Raw genomic sequence first — 20,917 nt, 5'->3', positions numbered from 1 at the left:
AACAATTAAAAACCAGAATAATTTAAATTGAAGCTACTGTGTTTGTTTTTTCTTGCCTTAAAAAAAAGTAGCATAGGGCCCACCAACCAAAGTAATAAAATGATGTCAGCGGGCATGTCGGAGCCCCCCTCAGCCAGCTTCCCTGAGCACACAGGGAAAGTGAGCGTCAAGAAGAAGGCGGGCTCAACGTGGATCTCCGGCCGTTCGTTGGCTGCCGTCGCTGTCAATCAAGCGCGCACGCTCCCCCATTGGCTGAGCTCCCTCGCATTTATCGTGCCATCTCGTCAAGCTGCTGCTGTGTAATCGCAGGTAACTTTCTTACGATAGCCTTCCGCTGGACGACCTAGGGCTCGTAGCGCTCCTGCATTTTGAGGATTGCGGACACAGTACACAAAACGGAGCTTCGGCATTAGACATTTTTTATTGTTTTGGCCGTCGGAAGACGTTAAAGCTGCATTTTCCCCCCGTGAAAACACCCCGTCTCTCAAAGGCGTTTGAAATCGGACACCGCTGGCATTGAGGGCCTCACTTTTGTGCGGAGGGATACGTTGTTGCGTCTGACAATGTGGACGGAGGTGGTGAAGATGTCTACGAGAAGAATGAAATCATCTCAGTTGTAACAACAAAAAAGGAAGACGCGAGATTAGTTACTATAATAGATTTGTTTGCACTCAGACTTGCAACATTGTAGCAAACACGTGGGCCCTGTGCGAGAAGCGGGCTTTACCGGGACAAAAGGAAAGACATCTACGGTGCTCCAATGCGTTTCATGCACTGAGGTCGAAATTCTCTTGAAGTTTTATGTTTTTCCCCTCGCGAGTCTCTCCGCTTTTCTTTTTACTGTTGGATATCAGACACTTGGAGAGGAGAGGTAAAAAAACCACCTTCTTTCACTTCGTGTTTCGGGGGAAAGTTGCATGAATTCGTTGGGTTTCCACTGACACCTATTTTGACGCCTGCAATTTTCGAAAAGTTTTTTGGGAATGTGTGGTTAAAAGCGGGGGGGATGTGAAGTTTTTTGTCTGGTTTTGAGGTGGCGAGCCAAGTGTGTGTGATGGTCTCCGCATCGACCACGGAGAGGAGGAAATTAACTCCTTTGTTCTGCAAAAAAAAAAAAAAAAAAAGACCCCACTAAGTGTTGGTCCTACCTAACAAACAAGGCTCATTTTTGTTTTTCCTCCGTGTGTCTCTCCGCCACGGAGCTGTGTAGCCAGCAAATGTTGAAATATGAAATGTAAATGTAATGTTGCTGAGCCCTTTTTAGCTCAACTTTGTGTTGGGGGCCTACGTTTATTCTCCACACAAGCCTGAAACTTTCCGTGAAAACAACACAACAGAAACCCCTTTTGGTTGCCCTTTAAAACATTCCTCTATGGAAGTGTCTGGCCACCAGCTAGACTTTTATTTTATTGCACATTTGGCAGGAAATTCCTCATGCTCCCACCCCCACCGTCTCCTCCACTGAACTCCCCTCATAATGCACGACTTGAACCCTTAATATGTGAACGAGAAAAGGAGCTCACTATTCTGTTGCATGGAGAAGTTTGGAGCTCTTTTATTCTCAAGGGTCACGACCGTTGCACTTGTGTTTTACACCGTAATTTGTTTTCTCTAGGAAGCCACAACTGCTGGAGATTACGCTTTAGTTAGTCTTCAGGGCTGATGTCAACATGCTTCAAGAGAAATGGTGAATGGGCTTTAGTTGTCAGCAGCAGTAGTGTAGCTTGGCCCTGGATGTGGCCTAAGCGGAGATGATCAAATAATACACAGCCTACATCCTGTGGTGTCCTGGATGTTTACTGTCATTGTTATAAACTATTTCACCCAGAGTGGTTTATTATTTACAGTATTGTGTTCCTGGCACAAGCCATTCACATCCGTTTCTTTCGGACAGTGTTTGAATCAACAGTTGAAAATGTAGTTTTTTTTTCTCATCACAGTAGAAAACAAAGACGTAAACACACGTAATGTCACTTTTCTTTTCCACATTTGACAGGACAACGTGTGCTATAGGATATAAATGTGTTTTCTAAATTACAAATCTTTATGTCAACAACAGCTATTGCATGCTTCTTAAGACAGGTAGATGCAACTCATTATTGCTATTATATTTGGCATCCACAACTGAGGCATTTAAGTCATGTTCTGGCTTTATATCAAGTTTCCACTGTTTAAAGCATCTGTTTAGCTCGGTGGTTTGTTCCACTGGACGTGCAGGCTCTTTTGTGGAGAATGACCTGCCTTCTCTGCCTTGTGTGGGGTGACAAAGACCCCCTAATCTGCTTGCTTCAAATATTGATCCGGCAGTAGCTGAAGATGCCATTTTGTTACATTAAGCCCCCCTGTGTGTGCTCTGCTCCATTTAACTCAGTGGTTAGGTAATATTTGCAATGTTAATTTTATTTCAGCGCTGTGCGTGACCTATTTTGTCCTTGATTGGCCATCTTATCCAAAAGTTTTGGAAAAGCAATGACAGCCATGTTTCCTAGCTTATTACACTTGGGGCGATGTGTTGTGTTCACTTCCTTTCCTTGTCTCAAGGTTAAATTAGTTCTGCTCGCCTGAGTTCACTTAGACTTGGACTTTACTGTTTGTCTCCCCTGAAGTGACTTTTCATACATGCTATAAAAGAAAAAGATTTAATACATGTAATACTTTCGCTTGTTTTGCTTTCAAGCGGTTCTTCATTTATACATTTCTTATTTCTTGACATACATTTTAATATCCTGAGCTCCCTTTGTTTACATTTTACAACTTGCATTTCCTCTGAAACATCCATCTTTTCTTTTTTTGTTGTTGATTGCATCAATTTCTGTTAGTGCTGTATTACAAAAGAGACTGTAAAAGCACACCACCTGTTGGTGTCCAAGTGCCTCTATTCCTCCACTCGCTCCCCACTAGTTCCCACTGAGGCTTGCAGAACCGCCACTCAGCATCAGAGAGCGGCCTCGGGCTTGCCTTGGAATGCAAAACACAGGGTAAATCCAGTATTCATGCTCACTGTGTCATTTGACATGGTTCTTTCTGAGTTGACATATGGTAATTTGGTAATGACGTGTTTGCATACAGTCATTAGCGCTGCCTTTCACCCCTATTTCCTTTGGCTAACAATAGTCCCAATTACATCTGTAATTGTAAATGTATTACATTCTCTTTTATGTAGCAATGATTGACGTATGGCTGTGTTATTTGCCAGGGTTGCGTAAAATAAAAGGCACATTTTTAAGTCATTACTTGGTAGTGTTTCGACTGAGGGCAGAGTATTCATCTTTTCAGGGCAGTGTCTCTTCTACCGTTTGGATGGGAAAGCAGTTTCTGACTGAAATTGGCATTTTAAAGTAGACCCAGCTAAAGTGTGTAGAGTTAAGTAGCCTTAATGTTGTCTGTTTTCCCTCATTGGTCCGGAGAGAGTGAGGTAGTAATTTGAGCTGTGTGTTGTGGCCAGCGGAGACTCAATAGACAATCGTTGATTTTTGTATTTTTTTCAGATGCACATGATCTCTGCCTCTCACCTGGATTTATATTTCAGTATAATGCCGGAGTTTTGAATCACAATCCACATTTTGATGTGTTGTTGATACAAAAATTTGTTTTTGCTTTTTTTTTCCCCCAAGAAAAATTGACTTTGCTCTGCATTTTTATCTTATGGGGGACTAACAACATGCCACTATAAATCATTTCTGGGGTTGTGATATAGTAAAGAGAGAGTAGTTTGAATCATTCATTCCCATCACCCTCTGTTTTTTTTTAAAGAGCTAAATGTAAATTCTCTTTGTGCTTGCTAGTGCCATTAAAATCCTGTATCTGCAAATTTCTCTCATAGGGTTTATTAGAGACTGAAGGGTATGAACGAACAGCAGCAAAGAATGGCTGCAGTGGGAACTGACAAGGAACTCAACGACCTCCTGGATTTCAGTGCGGTAAGAGAGTGGGAGAGCAGTCTGGGTGGTTCTGGGTGGCAGTGGTAGGTGGGTGGCATTGGGAGAAAGAGCTAAAGAGTGCGATACAGGTCTGGGTATGAGCAGAGGAGAGCTGGAGGTCTGAATGAGAGAAGTGGGGGGGAAAGGGGTGAGTAAGGAAAAATCAGTGGGACGCTTAATTTCTCAAAAATCTGCAACCAAAAATTTGATTCCTTTATTTCTTTTCTTTTTCTTTTTTTTAAACAATAGATTGTGTCAGCCCAAGATATTTCCATCCTTCACTCTTGGCATGCAAAGGTAGTACTGATTACATCAAAGCATGGCAAGTAAAACACTGCTGTACCTCAGGGTGACTGGTGAAAAATGAATTCAGGTTTTTAAAATACAAGTTATCCAACTGTGTAGGTGATGCAGAGATACAGCAATAAGGGAGTGGATCCTCACTCCAATGAGCTGGTATCCACTGTAAAAATGTAAATAGTGGAGCAGGAACGACTGAAGGTAACTGCGGAAATAATATCACCCCTGTGCGTCTTATTAACCGAATCTGAGGGGGAAATATTGTTATATATGAATTGGGTTGAGCAGACAGCTTCCGCGTTTCTTTTTGTCATATTTTTAGTCTTCAGTCATTTCTCACAGAGATGCTTTCAGAGGTATCCTCCAGACATTATCTACAAAGTGGATAGAGGTATTCTGTTCAGCTTTTATTTACCTGTTTTCATTTTGTTGTGAAGCCTTTGTTGAGCTTTATGCTGACATAAACGTCTCATAGGCTCAACGGAGCTGTGTTACTTATTTCTCCTAAATCAATTGAATAGCTGGTAAGGCCAAATTGCCCGCTCTTGATGATTATTATACACAGGCAAACAACAGGTAATCTAAACTGAGGCTCCTAATGAATATTTGTCAGCGTCTTTATGTCCCATGAGATTTCTTTTGACAAAGTGCAGTTGATTAATACTGGAGTGTTTGTATCATTGCAACAGTCATTGACATGTTATGAAGTACAACACTGGGGAACAGCATGACTAGCTTTAGTTTTTTTTTTTTTTTTTTTTTAAGCATTGTTGTGCATGGATTTTGTTGGTGACTCTTCATTATAATGACACGATTCAGTCAGCTGCTTTGTTAATGTCCTATTCTCTGCCACACCGTCAGTATTTAAAGGAAACCAACGCGCTCCTTGTTGTGAAGAGGGTTCGTGGGAGGTTCTCATTAGATAGTTGGGCTTGTGTTAGAAAAGCTCAGATTGATCAGCTGCCAATTTGTATCAGCAGATGTTCCCTTTTAAACGTGACATTGATAATTGGGTGAGAAACTGTCAAAATTATACAAACAAATTTCCTCCGCTTTTGTTTATTTTCTGGCTAGTCACGGAAATGCACGCTAGATTGGAAGCAGAATAAAGAAAAACTAAACATGTTTGAGATATGTGCGACCGAATACAAGGAGAAAAAGGACGACCGTGTCCAAATCGGTTGTTGGACCGCGTAGACCTACCCTGAAAAAGAGAGAGAGATATGTGGCAGCTTGTGTTTCGGTGTCCTACTTACAAAAAGGTTTGGTTTGTACAGTAGAGTTTGGCCACGTCACTGAAAGATGCCACATAGCAGATATTTAGACCACACCATAACCTGGTGGTAAAACCCTCAGCGGCTCGGTGACAAAAACCCGCGGCCTTGTTTTGAGAGTTGATACTGCAAGATCAACTTTTATATGAAAAAATACATCTCTAAGGTTTGCTTTCAAATTGCTGCATATTTGCTTGGGGAACAACTTGCTTTTTTATTTGTAATTAGAGATTAATTATTTTTGAAATGTGGTATTTTGCAAATAAAGACTTGCATGTTTATTACGTGATTGTTTCTTTTTTTAAATTTTTAACCAGCATGTTTTATTGTTGTAGTGTTGGAATCATGTTTTTTAATAGTTTATATCTCACTTTAAGTCTTCAAAGGGGATAAAAAACAAGAAGTGAACGACCTGTGTATGTGATGTCATTTATTAGTGGAAATAGGATGTGTGAAGTGTGCCATCCTCTGCTTTCTTAGTCACGGTTTCTTTCCTCTTTTGTCTTGTAGATGTTCGCGCCTCCAGTAGCCAACGGGAAGAACAGGACAATGACACTTGCCAGCAGTCAGTTTGGGGGATCAGGTAAGCTTTCAAAGCAGTAACACTGCACTACTGTACTGTATGTCTTGGCAGATGTTGGTTTTCATTTTTCTATTATGTTGTTGATGTAAATGTACCGGTTTCCCCGAGTGATTTTATCTGATATGATTGTGTCTGCATGTGTGTTTTGGCAAAGCAGCAAAGTACTAATTTAATGTTAAATCTATGATCTTTAACAGTCACGTTAAATGCTAAAATTTCAAAGGTCAGTTCACCCAAATCACAAATAAGTATTTAAATAAGTATTTTCTCATGTAACTCTATTGATATCGAGTATGCAGGCAGTTTCAGTTTTACTTGCACCAGTTTTAAGATGACTCAGTCGGTACAATAGAGGCAAATTTAATTAGCATTTGAAAAATTTACAGAAACAACGTCTGGATTAATCCATAGACTTTGCTGATAGCAGAACAATTGGAACAATCTTCTACCAAAGACAAATGTAGGATACTATTTGTAATAGATTGAGTAGTGTAAGTGATTTCTGGAGACATTCACATTTGAGGTTTATGCGGTCGTCATTTTGATTCTTATCTTAATAGAAAAATTATCCATTTAGACTAAAGCCCATGAGGGATTTTATTTTAACATCTGTCTGATAATGTATTCCACATTTCTTTAGATAGACTTTGTTTCACTGTTTTTAAAGTGCAAAGTAGCAGCAGCTAACCCCCTCAAGCACCTGAAGCCTTTGAGTGAGCTTTTCTCTCTTCCTGAATTAGTAAGTCGTGTTACTTTCGTTCCTCTGTCACCCTTCCAACCTGGCGTGTGAAATCGAGTCACACTTCCCAGTGTTCCCCAGAGTGAGAATTTGGCCACTGAGGAACAAAGGCCAAAAAGGGGCTTATGGACTTGAAACGACTCCCCCACCCTGAAGTGTAAAACACTCCTCCCCCAACACGGCACAGGGCTCTTACCCCCACTGATCTGCAGGAAATGGCTTGAGTCCGAGACAATGTCCCTCACCCCTTGCTCGCAGCCTCTTAAACTGGCCCAGCATGCAGTGAGTGGCCAGAGTGGAAGAGAGGGCTTGTTGAATAGAGGGATCAGCCTGTGGAAGGCAGGATTCTGTTTGTTTCTATTACAGCAGGCAATTACTAAGCAGTGAGGAGTTAATTCCTTCCCCCCTCCTGTCCCAAAGTGTGGCACTCGGTCATTGACACCTATTTTAATGCAATACTTCAAGCTGTCCCATTGAACTTTGGGAGATCTGCAGTTACCATCTAATATTACTCTGAAGATATTTTAATTGTAGCCCAGGAGTTCCTTATTAATCTGTCATGTTATGACATTATCCATGGTGTATATTCTACAGGCTGTGAAATTTGAGGTAGAAAACAGAAAACAGTATAGACGGACTATGTAGGAGGATGAAAACTGGAATTGTAAAATTTGGTGTGCCTTGTTTTTTTGGTGTGTTTTATCAACAGGGCCATCTTTTGAAGCTCTGATTGCTTATTATTCCAAAATATGATATGGCTATTGGCCAGCACACCTATTTATTTTAGAAATGATGACCATTAAAGAACAATGTCCATCTATGACGTCACTTGGGGGGGCTTGTATATTCAGGGATCCAGCAGCGCGGGAACGGCAGCAAGCAGCCTAGTGGCCCACCAGACCACCTCTATTCATCAACACAAAAGTGCCCAGAGGGGTGCTAATTGCATTAGGCGTCCTTCTCCCTTCCTCAGTGAGTGTGTGAGTGTGTGTGTGTGTTTGTGTGGGGAAGAGTGGAGGGGAGAGGAAAGAGGAGAGGATTGGCAAGAAGTGTGGGATGTTTGAGAAGTAGGGGAGGCAGAGTGTGACGGTGTGTGGTGGGAGCTGGCCAAGCCCACAAGCCTTCAGGCAGGCGTCCCCTCTGTCACCTCTGCAGCTGCTGGCAACGTCTCCAACCCCCTTCACACACACAAATACACGGGACGCGACAGGCTCGCTTCCCTTAGATCACAACAAACAACATTGTGAATTTACACATGCGGTGTCTCTTGGTAGTTAGCGTACTCGTCGCGTGTTTGACTTTTGCACTCTCGGTTGTATACCTGCACACGCCCGCAGTACTGTCATGTACTGTGCATTGTAGTTGGAAAATCTAAGCCCTAGAAAAGAATGAATCTCGAAGGAGAGCGGCTTCCTTCTTCGACTAAATTAGATGTTTTCAGAGCCCGTAGCCGTGAGAAAGCTTTGTGGCACAAAATAAATATTTTTCTGGGTTGTGAGTCAGTATTATTTGTCCTGCCGTGTGACTTTCTCTGAAGGTACATTCACACTAGCCCCGCCAAAGTCTGGATTGATGTGATATACGTCCATAGCACCTGTTGTTTTCAGGCCAACACCGTGACTTTTACATTTCTTATGTGCATGTCTAATTAGCAGAAAAATCGGGGCACTTTAAATCTTATTCATCCCAGTCTGATCATCATGTCACTCGACTGTTCAAATGTCACTTACTTCACGTTTGAGCTTAATGGAGCTAATTGTCCATTGTCTTAAGCTGGCATATATTTTGGGATTAGATTTGTTAGTTAGCATGAGCCACAGTACTGTAGTACTCTAATGCTGTCTTCTAATAATCTTGTATGTCATAATCAGAACGCACATTGACATTAAGCCTTAAGTCATTAAATGTGTACATGAATTTTTCTCACAATTGGCATAAAAAATGTGGGAACTTAAAGTAGAAACAGTAAACATGTTAGCGCATCCCCAATATTGTAACACTAATGTGATGCAATACTCCATATATGTTGTTATCAACGATAAAAGAGATTGTTGAAGCATAAAAAGCTTTTCTGCTTCTACCAACATGATGTAAACACAAAAAAAGTAAGCTGTCAAAGTGCATTATGAGGTGTGTTAGCACTGCTACGTAAGCATAAGCACATTGACTATTGTATGTCATAATAATCGATTGCAGCTATTTAAAATGCGCCTACAGCAGCTGAGAAGTGCAGTGTGAAAGCTTTTTTTCTTTACTATGTGTTGGATAGCAGCACTACCAGGCAACCAGATCCATAAAAAGCTCAAGAGGGAAGAAAGTGATGAAATAAGGATGAAATTGGGCAGATCTGTGTTCGTCCTTTTAAATTTAATTGAGGATGCAGACTCTTAAAGTGTTCACAGCAAATTTTTTAGGTCACAGGCGAAGGGTTGGTATAAAACAAAGTACTAAAACTATTTTTACTAGCCAAAGTAATTGATGTAGGAGTACATCTCTGACCTACTTTGAATGGTACAAACCATGTCTTGTTTTTACAATTACACTTGAAAAACTTACAACTCAAATGTAGTGGCCAGTGTAGCATTTGACCCCATTAGATTATATTTTTCCAACGACACGTGAAGCTTCATTTTGCATTATATCATCATTTTGGTTTTCCGTGTGGTATATTACACATGACAAGAGATTAACAACAACAGAAAGGTCTCTCTTCTGGCATAGTGGGGCTCTCCTAGGCTGGCTGAGCGTCAGTGTCACCTCAGCAGCTCTCCACCTTGTTTTAATTGCCTCAGAGTTAATTACTCCAGTAAGTGTGAAACAACATTGTCAGACTTCTCCTGCACAGCCGCGCTTTCTCTCTATCCTCTGCACCCCCGCTGGTCAAATGGAGGCTTCAGACGCGAATGAGTGGTGTATTGAAAGTAGCTGTGAAGATTATGAAGTTTCTCTCTTAACTCTCCCTGTTGGCTTGGGAAGGGCAGGTTATTGTTGACAGTAATAATGTGTAATTTTGTGGGTTACCTGTGTGAAAAAACTTAACAGCAATTTGGATGAGGCTAGAGCGTCTTGAAGTGGGACAAAGAAAGGTGTTTGATGCATATGTTCATTGCAAGACTGGAAGTAGATAAGCTCTTTATTGACGTCTCTCCTCTAAAGTAGATTTTTATTTCACTAATTTTCTATTACTTTTCCTGGCGCCGCGCTTTGGCTGAAGTATCTTCATACAAAGTCTGTCATCTTTATTTAGCAAGCCACGTCACAAGTGTCCTGTGCCATTGGACATGGTTGATGGCGGCGCTTTATGAGTGCTGTGGTCTTTCAGCAGGGTCGATCTGACAGTGAGCGAGGCTGATCTTTTGAGGTCCCCTCTCCTCCCTGCTTGCCTGATTCTCCTGATTCTCCATGCCACTGGCATCAGCTCCATAGATCACGGCTGTCGCAGCGTGTGTAGGTGCTTGCACCGCTCTGTTAGTCTCATCACTCATTCTCACTCGTCAGCCAGGCTGCTGATCTCGCCCAGGCCCCTCTCACTCTGCCTTCCCTCTCTCTCTCTCTCTCCCTCTCGTCCCCTTGCTTTCTCCTTCCACCCGCTCACTCTCCCTTTTGCTTTCTCACACACATTTTTTTAATTAGGCAAAAATCAAAGGCGAAATATGAATATTCATAAGGAAACCACATTAATATGCACAATTATGCAAATCAGCATGCAATTAAGGCTTGTGTCTCCAGAGAGCCGGGATAGCATTAGTGCATAAGACAGGGAGAAGGGGATGATGGGGGTATTTTGGAGTTTTCTGCTCCACCAGTCTTTTGGCTGGGCTTTTCCTTTGTGCCACACATCAGCTCTTTCTTTACCTAAAACATTGTGGTTCATGTTTTGGCTTTACACATTTTGTTTTGTGTTATTTTACACGTTTATGTGTCAATTTGGAATTTTAAATGTGGCTTAGATGACATGTTATCCCCTTGGATTACATTAGGGATGTGAATGGATGATTTTTCTGCTATTCAGTGACCGTGATAAACACTAATGGGTACACTGAGCAGCATTCCTTATGTTTGTCTGAAATGGTGTAACATTGCATCTTGAATGCGACAGCAGAGTCTTTGATCAATTTTGATGCTCTCTCCTGGCTTGTGCAAAACCCATTGTGGCCACTTAGGACGCTGAATGTTTATAGTACGATGTGGTGACAGGTTCCCTTGATATGACTCCAACATCAGGGCATTTCCACATATCTGCAGTGAGACATAAGATAATGATTGTATACTGTCATTTAGGGATAGCTAACATCGTTCAGGGCATTAATCCAACCGGCTTTTTTGATTCTTTCACTTCTACTTCAGACTAACTTCCTGGTGTCCCTACCTGTCAGTCTTAACAATATGTCTTCTTCTTACAGCAATAGATGAGCGCAGCGGCTCTGGGTCTTGGGGCTCAGCAGAACAGAACAGCCCCTCTTTCAGCCAAGGACGGGTAAGATCTAAACACACACTCGCACTCTCAAGTCGCACACGAGTTTTAAGTTTGGAGAGCTAAGCATTAACGCCAGATGCCATGATATTGTCACACACTCACACATGTTCAGTTAATCACTCTGCCATAGACACACACACACACACACACACACACACACACACACACACACACACACACACACACACACACTGTCCCCACCCCACCACAACAGCTTAGTACTTTTTCATGCTGTGTGCCATGTTTGATTTGAAGTGGTAGTTTTACTTTCTACCTAATAACCTTGGCTCAGGATCCTGTAGTTGGCAAGCTCTCTGGTAGCCCAGAACCTCTGTGGAAGCCCATCGGTAATTGCAGCTTCACATCCGCTGTAACTGTCTTGGCACAACTCTGCGTAAATACAAGGAACAGGGGGTGAAATAGATGCAGTAGGCTTTGATTACCACAAGTTGATAATTAAGAAAGTCAGTTTGAATCCCCCGAGCTGATGCAGATTTGTTTGGCATGAATCCTGTCAGTTAGACAGAAAAGCAGAGGGAGTGTAACCACAAAGCCTTATAGGTGTGTAGCATTTAGGGCTGTGGGTGTGTGCGTTGGTACAATGTTAGAGCCTGCATGTTATTTTTTTGTTTACATTTTTCTGAGCTTTTTAGTCCTGTTGTTTTATGTGTACCATTGTTCCTACAGGGCTATGGAGAAGGATCCCACTACAGTGAGCATGAAGGCTTGTCCTCTCCGTTCATCAGTTCAGGGGTTGCAGGTATGTTCTTTTTTTTTTTTTGTGTGTGTGTGTTTCTTAGAAAAATTTAATAATGAGAAGAAAAGAGATACAAAATTGCTGAACTTGAGCATGAGCATTTATTTAACACAGTTATTGTCTTCATTGTCTCTGTTTAGTCTGTGTTTTGTTGTAGGCGATAACTTTATTTTAAAAACGCAAAAGAAATGCGTTGACGGCCCCTTAAATGCTTCACAGTTACACTTGCTTACCTTCCCACAACCATCCCAAACAACAAGTCTGATAAATGTTTTACTTGATGGGAGTTGTGGTGGGAGCTAGGGATGCCCGTACAATATTTTTTCAAGGCCTGCAAGCTAGTTTAGCTTAGCTCTGTGACGCTGACATCTGTCCTTAAAATGGCAAAACTGACACTAGGGGAGCGCTAACGTCGTTCTGCAGCAGCCACACTGACAAGGCTGCCTGCAGATGTGTCTGTAGTTTCTTTACTAAAAGGCCTGTAGAGCGCAGGCATCGGCCGATTCTCTCAAAAGGGCAATAATCGTCTTTCACTGCTGTAGTGTCATGAGTAAGTATGTTTACTTCTCAGTGATGGAGGACATATTACCTTATCGCCCTCCAATTTCAAAATAATCGGGCTGATAATGGCTGATTCAAACTGTTGTACGTACTTTGTTTTCTGGGTGGCAAAATGTGTATGTTTCTACATGCATTTATATGCGTGCGTGCGTGTGCGTGCGTGCGTGCGTGCGTGCGTGCGTGCGTGCGTGCGTGCGTGCGTGCGTGCGTGCGTGCGTGCGTGCGTGCGTGCGTGCGTGCGTGCGTGCGTGCGTGCGTGCGTGTGTGTGTGTGTGTGCCTGTGTTCATTCGTTGAGTGTTGGGGATGTTAGGGCACTGAAGCAGAAATCTTCCCTAGGGTTTTGTCTGGCAGGCGGCTTTATGCAGCTGAGCATACTGAAAAAGGGGAGGGCATCCCTGGACTTCTTGTACTAAGGAAAATCTACTTTTTTATTTGTTTTAGCACATATCATTGCATCTTAATGGATATATATGTATACAACTCATGGTTCCACTCCTATTAATGTGTAAACAATCTTATATCTTACAGGTAAAACTGAGAGGCCACCATACCCTCCCTTTGTAAGCCAGGTATGTTAAAATATAGCTAATTTCTTTCTTCTCCCCCAATGTTTATTTATAAATGAGAGCTAAATAAATGTAATGTGTCATGTAAAGGAAGCCCTGTTTTCTCACTTCTCTTTTCATGTTAAACACTTTGAATTAGCGGTCTTCATTTCCTAGAAGAGAAGCCAATAGTGCTGTCCCACGCCCCTGTGAGTATTATCAGTAAAACCTTGTTTCTCTGTCTTTCTCTGTTCTCCAGCCCGGTTTTCTTCCTAGCGACATAGCGATGCCCAGCCCAGATGCCATGTCCCCCTCTGGCCTGAAATCTGGCTCCCAGTTTTACCCGTCATACCCCAACAACCCCAGGAGAAGGCCGCCTGATGGAAGCATCGGTAAGATAACTGGACAAGACACATTTCTTCTTCTTTTTTTTTTTCTTTGTTTCTGTTTTCTGTCCTCCCTGCAGTGTTTTTCATTTTAGTTTTCTGTTTGGTTAACTGCGACTGCAGCTATATGTTTCAAATTTGGATCCATCTGTTTATTTCTTTTGATTAATTGTTTGACCTATGTCAGCAAATAGTGGGAAAAATCCATACACATTTCCTACATCCCAAGGTGCTGATATCAGGGACAGGGAGATATTTCCCATAAAATATAGACATTTGAGAGGCTAGAAAATCTTTTTTGCTGACGAATTGGCTTAAACAATGAATCGATTATCAAAATATTTCTTTAATGATCGACTAACTGAATTGTTTCAGCTCTACTGTTAAATCTCACTTCTGCCATTTATAAACTTGGAGCATATATATATGAAATGAAGCTAACTATGCCAAATGGGCTTTTTAAATTTTGTGTAAACACTTTTGTGTTCTTTTGTTTTTGTTCAACACAAATCTTTATACAGATGATTGCACAGCAGCATTATTTTACACACATGCACACACACACACACTCACATGAATGCTGCAGTGTGTTTTCTGGTTTCCATTCTGCTGCACATGAAGAAACTGCACCTAAACTGACATAACATTGGCAAATATGTCTTTACTAAGTCCTTGTTTGTGTTTTTGTCTCTCTTTCACCTTTTCTGTGTCTCTGCCTGCCCATATGAAGAAACCCAGCCAAAGAAGATTCGGAAACCCCCTGGCCTGCCGTCCTCGGTGAGAGCTTATTTCTGCTCGCCTTCACAGCTCACAGTCGTTTCTCTCTCTCTCACTCACTCTCTCTCTCTCTCTCTCTCTCTCTCTCTCTCTCTCTCTCTCTCTCTCTCTCTCTCTCTCTCTCTCTCTCTCTCTCTCTCTCTCTCTCTCTCACACCACATAAACTTGCTTCACATAGACACACATGCACACTGCTCTCCCCACTCTGCTTGAGCAGTTCTGTGACAGACAGGGGTAAAGACCCTCTGCTCAGTCAGACTCGGTGAGCTGACAGTCAGGCAACTCAGGCCCCAATAAACATCATCACTGTGGTTGTCTCTACACTACACTCAAGTGGTTTCAAGTGGCGTTCAGGGTCTGGTTGTCATGTAGACGAGCAAATTTATAGGATTTTGAGGTACTTTGTCAAGTCTGGTAACTCACCTTCTTCAGTGGCTTGTTTGGAGTCATATACAGTAATATTGTAAGAACGCCGAGGTCCTGAATTTGGGTGATTTATGGTACGTAGGTTTCACAGCCAATGCGTGAAGGGGCTCAAGTAGGTTGGGTTCTGGTGGCTGGTTCACTTTTGGATCCATGTCAGAGTTTGTAACAAGACACTTGGGGTTTGTTAAGGACAACATAGGAAACTAAGCCTGCAACTAAGAATTCTTTCGTTGTTAATTAATCTATCGCTCATGTTTGATTGGTTGTTTGGTTTAATAAATATCAGAAAATGGTGAAAATGTCGATCAGTGTTTCCTATACCCAAGAGGACGTCCTCAAATGTCTTGTTTTGTCCACAACTCAAAGATACTGTCTGACTTTACTGTCTATAGAGGAGTAAAGAAACCAGGAAATGATCCTATTGGAGAAGCTAGAGTCAGAGAATTTGGATATTTTTAAGAAAATGACTCGGACTACTTGCATTTTGATAGAAGTTGTTTGGCTTAATAGGAAATATGTTATCTGTCTTGCCAAAGTTTCACTTCAATCTTTGACTTTTAGTTCCTAAATATTCGGTTATTCATAGTTTTTGTTCCTTAAAATAGATAAATTAAACTTAAGTAGCTGCGGACGGATCTCAATTTGTGAAGCATATTTGATGTTGTATTCTACAGAGTGCTATCAAACCCTGATCCAAGTGCTGCGGGGAACTGTATAGTGCTTTGATTTACTGGACCAAGTGTCACATTTTGTCAGTGGGCCCAGAATTCCCAGCAGCTGATGTGTGAATGATGGCAACCACACATAGCTGGAAACACAAGTCACTGTAACATGTTTGAATGTATCCTGAATGAATATCACTGGTAGTTTAGAAGTGACTTGACAAAGAATTTAATCAGGCAGCAGTTGCCCACATCATTCCCATTTATAGATTATTTCCACTGAGTCCTGTGTGCTGGTTAGCAGCCAGTCCGTCCATACAGATTCAGCTGCTGTAGATCGTAGATGATTCAGAAGCCATTTGCTCAATTTGAAACGCACCTAGTATTTTAAACACAGCACTAACTCTAACTAACTAAGATTTCTCTGAAGAGACATGGAAGTTCTTTATGTTCCTTAACCATCAGACGCATTTTTTTGTTAAATAGCAAACATGATATTCAAGTCAGTAGAGCTCTTGCGGTTAGTTACTGTTGCTATAAGAGCCCAGTCTTGCTGCTTGAGCTGCTGCCGAATCATCAATATGAAATACTGCCGCTGCACAAACATTTTCCAGTCCTCACGCTACTGTAGTTCTCAGATGACAAGAGTGACCTAAAAGATAAACTGGATATGGAACCCTTGCATCACCTCACTTGTGGCATCTGTGTTTCAGCACGGTGCCTTGAAGCAGAACACCAGCAACACAAGCAGAGGAGAGACGGATTAAGAAGCTATTTACCAGTTTTTGTAAATATTGGGTTTGAAAATGTTATATTTGCCCTACGATTGTCTCATCTTATCAACATTTGTGCAACATTTACTGACAAAAGTTAAATCAAAATTGTCTCATGCCAGTGCTGACTTCTTTATTTTTATTTTTTGTCAACGCATGGATGACGTCAATTCAAAGATTTTTATGGCTGACTTGGTCCAAATCACACAGCCATGGATGCTTAATCTGGCAGGAAATGAAGTCTAGCATTAACAGTGTTGCGTTCAGACTCTTGAAGTTGCAACAGATGCAACTACTGAGTCAATACGGAGATAGATCAGAGTTGGATCCTGTGCACTTGCCGTCGGCTCATTTCTTGTTGGTTGAAGAAATTAAGAAATAAATTGTTGTTGTATTTTTTAATGACATCACTGCGGTCCTCCACCTGTGAGTGTTGAAGTGGCTGCTGAAACCACTGCGTGTTGACACACTTCGTTGTGGCGACTCTGAACACACTGTATGGCCGAGGCCCCTTCTTTTTCACTGTCTGAACCTCAGTCATTCCCTGCAGTGTGAACGATGGCCGCATGGTTTTAATGCGAATGATGACATGTCTGTGTGTGAACCCCCCTCCCCCACTTCACCCAGCCCTCCGCCTACGCTTCACCACATGATGGCCTGGGTGGGCCTCCCCCTGTGAGTGACCCAGTTGTGAGGCGCGGTGCTTGCGAGGCCTCTTAGCCCCGTGTCTGAGCCCAGATTAATGACTGCCGATGATGATCCTGTGGTCTTTAGTCCCTCCCACACTCCCTCCCATCCTGCTTCTCATCACCACCCCATCAACATACTCTTCTCTTATCTAGATTTTTTTTTTTCACTTAAATCAAGTTGCCCTAAATCAGCAAATGGACGAATAATAGTTGCATTGTAATGGCTATTTCTTATTTCCCCTCAAGCTCCCTGACCCTGTACCCACCAATACCTGTACACAAGATCCTTTCCCCAACCTCATGCACCTTCACCCCCTCTCATTTGCAACAGCTATTTATTAAACAACATGGAGGAACTTCTCTTCTGCCCCCTAGTTGTCCAGTAGATGAATCACAAAACTCTTCCAGTTGAATAAAGCGGTTTTAGGTTGGTCTGATGTTAATCTTCATCTACTCCCCACCCCTTGCCACAACTCATGTTTTTGTAGTGTGGAGACCTTTACACGGTCATAACCTGAATTACATTAAACCCCTATTAGTTGAGGATTTTACCCTAGAAATCCCCTTTCTTCCTGAGAATACAATTATCCAGCAGCACCAGTCATTGTGTAGTTCTCTGTTCCCATCTAGAGCAGCAGGATTCACTCGACATTGTTCCCCGTGAAAGAACAACTCAAAGCCTATTGTTAAATGAAGCCATCTCCGTCATGTTTTCCCCTGAATTAACCGTGATCATTTTAAATCCCCTGTTTCCTTCACACTCCCCTGGCCATATCAAGCTTTGTTTAAGTCATTTAGATTACCTTCTCCTGTCCCCCCTCAACACCCCTTATCTCTACCCATTTCATAAATCATCAGGGCCTTCATTTTTTCCCTACAATCCTCCCCCTTGCCCCCTTACCACCCCCTACCCACTGCAATCTCTTTCTCCCTCTTTCTCTCCCTTTCTCTCCCTCTATTTCTCACTCTCACACTGACTGGATCCCAGCCCCCATCTCTCTCTCTCTCTTCGCTCCCTCTCCTCAGCCCAGCTGCCTGTGGAGTTGGATGTGGTCCAGGAACAGGCAGATGGCTCTGTAATTAGAAGTGCATCTCTCCATTCCCTTTCCACTTCTCCCTGTTAAATCAAATTACAGAAAAAATCCCTTCTCTGGATTAGCATTCTTTGCAGCATAGCCTCCATTCTCTTCCTCTATCTGCCATGTACTACAGAGGAGGAGAGGAAAAGATGCACTGAGTGGTGGCTGATGGTTGAAACGGAGGGCTTCTCATGTCCATCTTCAGTCTCTGGCTTTGGAGCACAGAGATGTATGTCACTTGAGGCCCAGCATTCATGTTTTTGTTGAAAGGATGTGGGATTGGACTTGTTATGGTGCCAATATAAAATGTTATAGCTGTCCATTTTCATGTTTTCTGGAGTCAAATTCTCTGTTGATGCCATAAAGAACGTGATGGTGCTAGTTTGATGGTATTGCTAGTGGAGAGTGTTTGCTTGCTGAATGCATGGTATGTGTGTGAGCTGATACCAAGTGTGTTATAGGGAGGGGCTGCAGGATAGGCAGGGCGATGTCACTGAGGTCCTGGGAGCTAGAGGAAGTGCTCACTGTGCACTGGGATTCAAGCCGTCGCTGTGCCCAGCATGGCATGGCCGCTGTGTTCTCCTCCACAGGCGAGGAGCCGGCCTGCCTCCAGTGCCGGCAGACTCCCTCTTGCCATCTTGTGGCCACTTGAAGCTAGTGTAATTAAATGGAATTCAAAAGCAACCGAGTTCGTCTCTCAAGATGTTTAGGGGGCTACAAAGGAGAACACTTTATATATATATATATATATATGTATTTAAAAAATCCAGAATCTAAATTGTCTGTTTAAGTAAATAGTATTTATTTTAGCGTCTCACAGTATGCATATTTGTTTAGGTGTACGCTTCCACATCTGGTGATGAGTATGCAAGAGACAATGGAGGATATCCTGGTGCTAAGCCTGGAGCTGTATACCCTGGCTCTTTCTATATGCAAGGTAACCTTTCACATTACATCAATGGAAATTATTTGTTCTGTGATCCTATTTGTGAAGGTGTTTTCATGTTTGCAAATGTGTCTCTGCTTCTCCCAGAAGACCCCTGGTCGTCTTCTGGCTACTCTGCCATGCTGGGTAACTCTCCTCACATTGGACAGCCAGGCTCCTTCTCTGCAATCAACCCACAGGACAGGATGGTGGGTTTCTTCTCTTTTTAATATTTTTCATGTTTTATCTTCTAGTGTTGCTTGTAAGGAAATAGTGTTGAAACGGTCATGTTTCATTGAGAACAAAGATTTTAGCATCTGTTATTCAAAAGTATCATTTTCTTTAATAAAACCATGTATAACATAAGATGCATGAACTAAATTATCAGTTAACAAGTGCTATGTAATGTTAAATGATAATATCTTCACTAAGCATTTGTCACATTTATTTTTCTGTGAGGAGTTTGTGCCTTATGAAGCTACTTGTATCCTCTTTCCAGAAGCGTCAACCCCTGCCTCTGTCCCCACAGAACTATCCTCTGCACGGCAGCGAAGTCAACGGCTTCCACTCAGCCCCCACCACCTACAACCACACACCCGCCATCAACGGAGAAGGCATCATGGGTAAAGAACGTTTTTAGAATGAACTTATCTTGGAGGCGTCTGTCCCATGGTCATTTAATATTTTTTTTCTCTTCTCAAAAACAAATTAACGGGTCATCTGACTCACATTATTTATTTTGTCTTTGCAGCCAACCGAGGCACCACAGCTGGCAGTTCAGGAGATGAAATTGGGAAGGCTCTTGCCTCAGTGAGTTCTTCTCTGTTTATTGTTCTTTTAAATTAGTGCTGGGCAATGAAACAATTACAGTAAATTTGTCTTATTTCCTCAGAGGTGAAATGCTGTGATGTTGGGTGATTTGTGTGAAGAAAGAACAAACAAGTGCAAATTTAACTCAGAATGGTGACGTTGACAAACCATTTTCCGTCAGTGGTTTAGCATCGTTTTGGTCGTTCATTCAAAACAGATGATTTCCATCGTAAAATATGTTTGAGACAAAAATCTCAATGAAGACTAAAACGTGACACTCAAGGACATTAATTGTGTCTTGTATATCTGTGGATTCGTAATTGGTGTACAAACAAGTCCTTTTTTTGCAGATTTGCCACAAATGAATCAAGGACAGAAGAAACTACATTTGCCCGACAAAGTGTAATATGAAGAGCTCTTTTCCAAAACGAGATAAAAGCCAAATTTAAAAAAGATGAGTTTGAGCCACTTTGCTGTAAACAGAACCTTTTCACTGCTTCATCAATGTTTCAAGCCAAATCTCTATATTTCCTTATTTAAAATGGTCTCAAGATGCAGTTCCTTTCCAAACCGCAACAAGCGCCAAACCTATTTTTAGCCTAAATGCGATACGTCCTCTCGACCAATCAGAATTCAGTGAGCGGTCTATGCGATCCAACATGGCGGCGCTCTGAAGCGGGAGAGTTTTTTGTTTTGTCCGTCCGTTCAACATGTTCAGACTGAGCCATAAAAACCATTTTGACAAGATACATTGAATATTAACCAAATGTGTGGGTCTAGGTAAAAAAATAAATATTATCCTGAAAACTATTAAAATGGATTTATAGCGTTTTGGAAAAGAGCTCCTCATTTGTTCTATTTAAATAAGTATTGGTTAATAATTCATTATTTCTTATTTTATTGGCTGTTTGGTTTGTTCAGTAATTGTTTAGTGACCTGGCTTTTGACAAATTCAAGATAAATATTGTATGATATATGATAAGAAAATGTGGCGACGCATTGCCCAGCACTTGTTCACTGAGTGAATTCTAAATTGCAGTGAAAATCAGTGTTGTATATTCTTAAGGTGTGCCTTTAATGTGGGGATGTTTTTGATCTTTTCTTTTCAGATTTACCCATCGGACCACAACAGTAATAACTTCTCCTCAGCTCCATCTACTCCTGGATCTCCTCAGGCTATTGCAGGTACAGCGGGGTTCTCACTGTAGATCATATGTTGGTCAAATCGTAACA

General features: G+C 41.9%; 1 protein-coding gene across 7 annotated transcripts in view; it reads left to right on the top strand.

The window, feature by feature from the left end:
• The first annotated feature begins 365 nt into the window (after positions 1–365).
• The window catches only part of tcf3b (transcription factor 3b), a 29,790-nt gene continuing 9,238 nt past the window's right edge, over positions 366–20,917 (top strand). For 2 of the 7 annotated variants that reach the window (XM_083911415.1, XM_083911414.1), the window contains exons 1-13: positions 366–871; positions 3,824–3,920; positions 6,005–6,077; positions 11,220–11,293; positions 11,981–12,053; positions 13,141–13,181; positions 13,417–13,549; positions 14,274–14,320; positions 18,787–18,886; positions 18,983–19,083; positions 19,404–19,497; positions 19,626–19,684; positions 20,794–20,869. In XM_083911415.1, the coding sequence (XP_083767541.1) occupies positions 3,846–3,920; positions 6,005–6,077; positions 11,220–11,293; positions 11,981–12,053; positions 13,141–13,181; positions 13,417–13,549; positions 14,274–14,320; positions 18,787–18,886; positions 18,983–19,083; positions 19,404–19,497; positions 19,626–19,684; positions 20,794–20,869 (946 nt within the window). In that variant the 5' untranslated portion in view covers positions 366–871; positions 3,824–3,845. Of the gene's footprint in view, positions 872–3,823; positions 3,921–6,004; positions 6,078–11,219; positions 11,294–11,980; positions 12,054–13,140; positions 13,182–13,416; positions 13,550–14,273; positions 14,321–18,786; positions 19,084–19,373; positions 19,498–19,625; positions 19,685–20,793; positions 20,870–20,917 lie in introns of all 7 variants that reach the window. The other 5 variants (XM_083911410.1, XM_083911409.1, XM_083911413.1 and 2 more) reach the window with 4 other exon arrangements.

Source organism: Echiichthys vipera (genome assembly GCF_963691815.1).
Source record: "Echiichthys vipera genome assembly, chromosome: 3".
Classification (NCBI taxonomy): domain Eukaryota; kingdom Metazoa; phylum Chordata; class Actinopteri; order Perciformes; family Trachinidae; genus Echiichthys; species Echiichthys vipera.
Note: the sequence above shows the minus strand (reverse complement) of the source record. Positions and strands in the feature narration are given on the sequence as shown.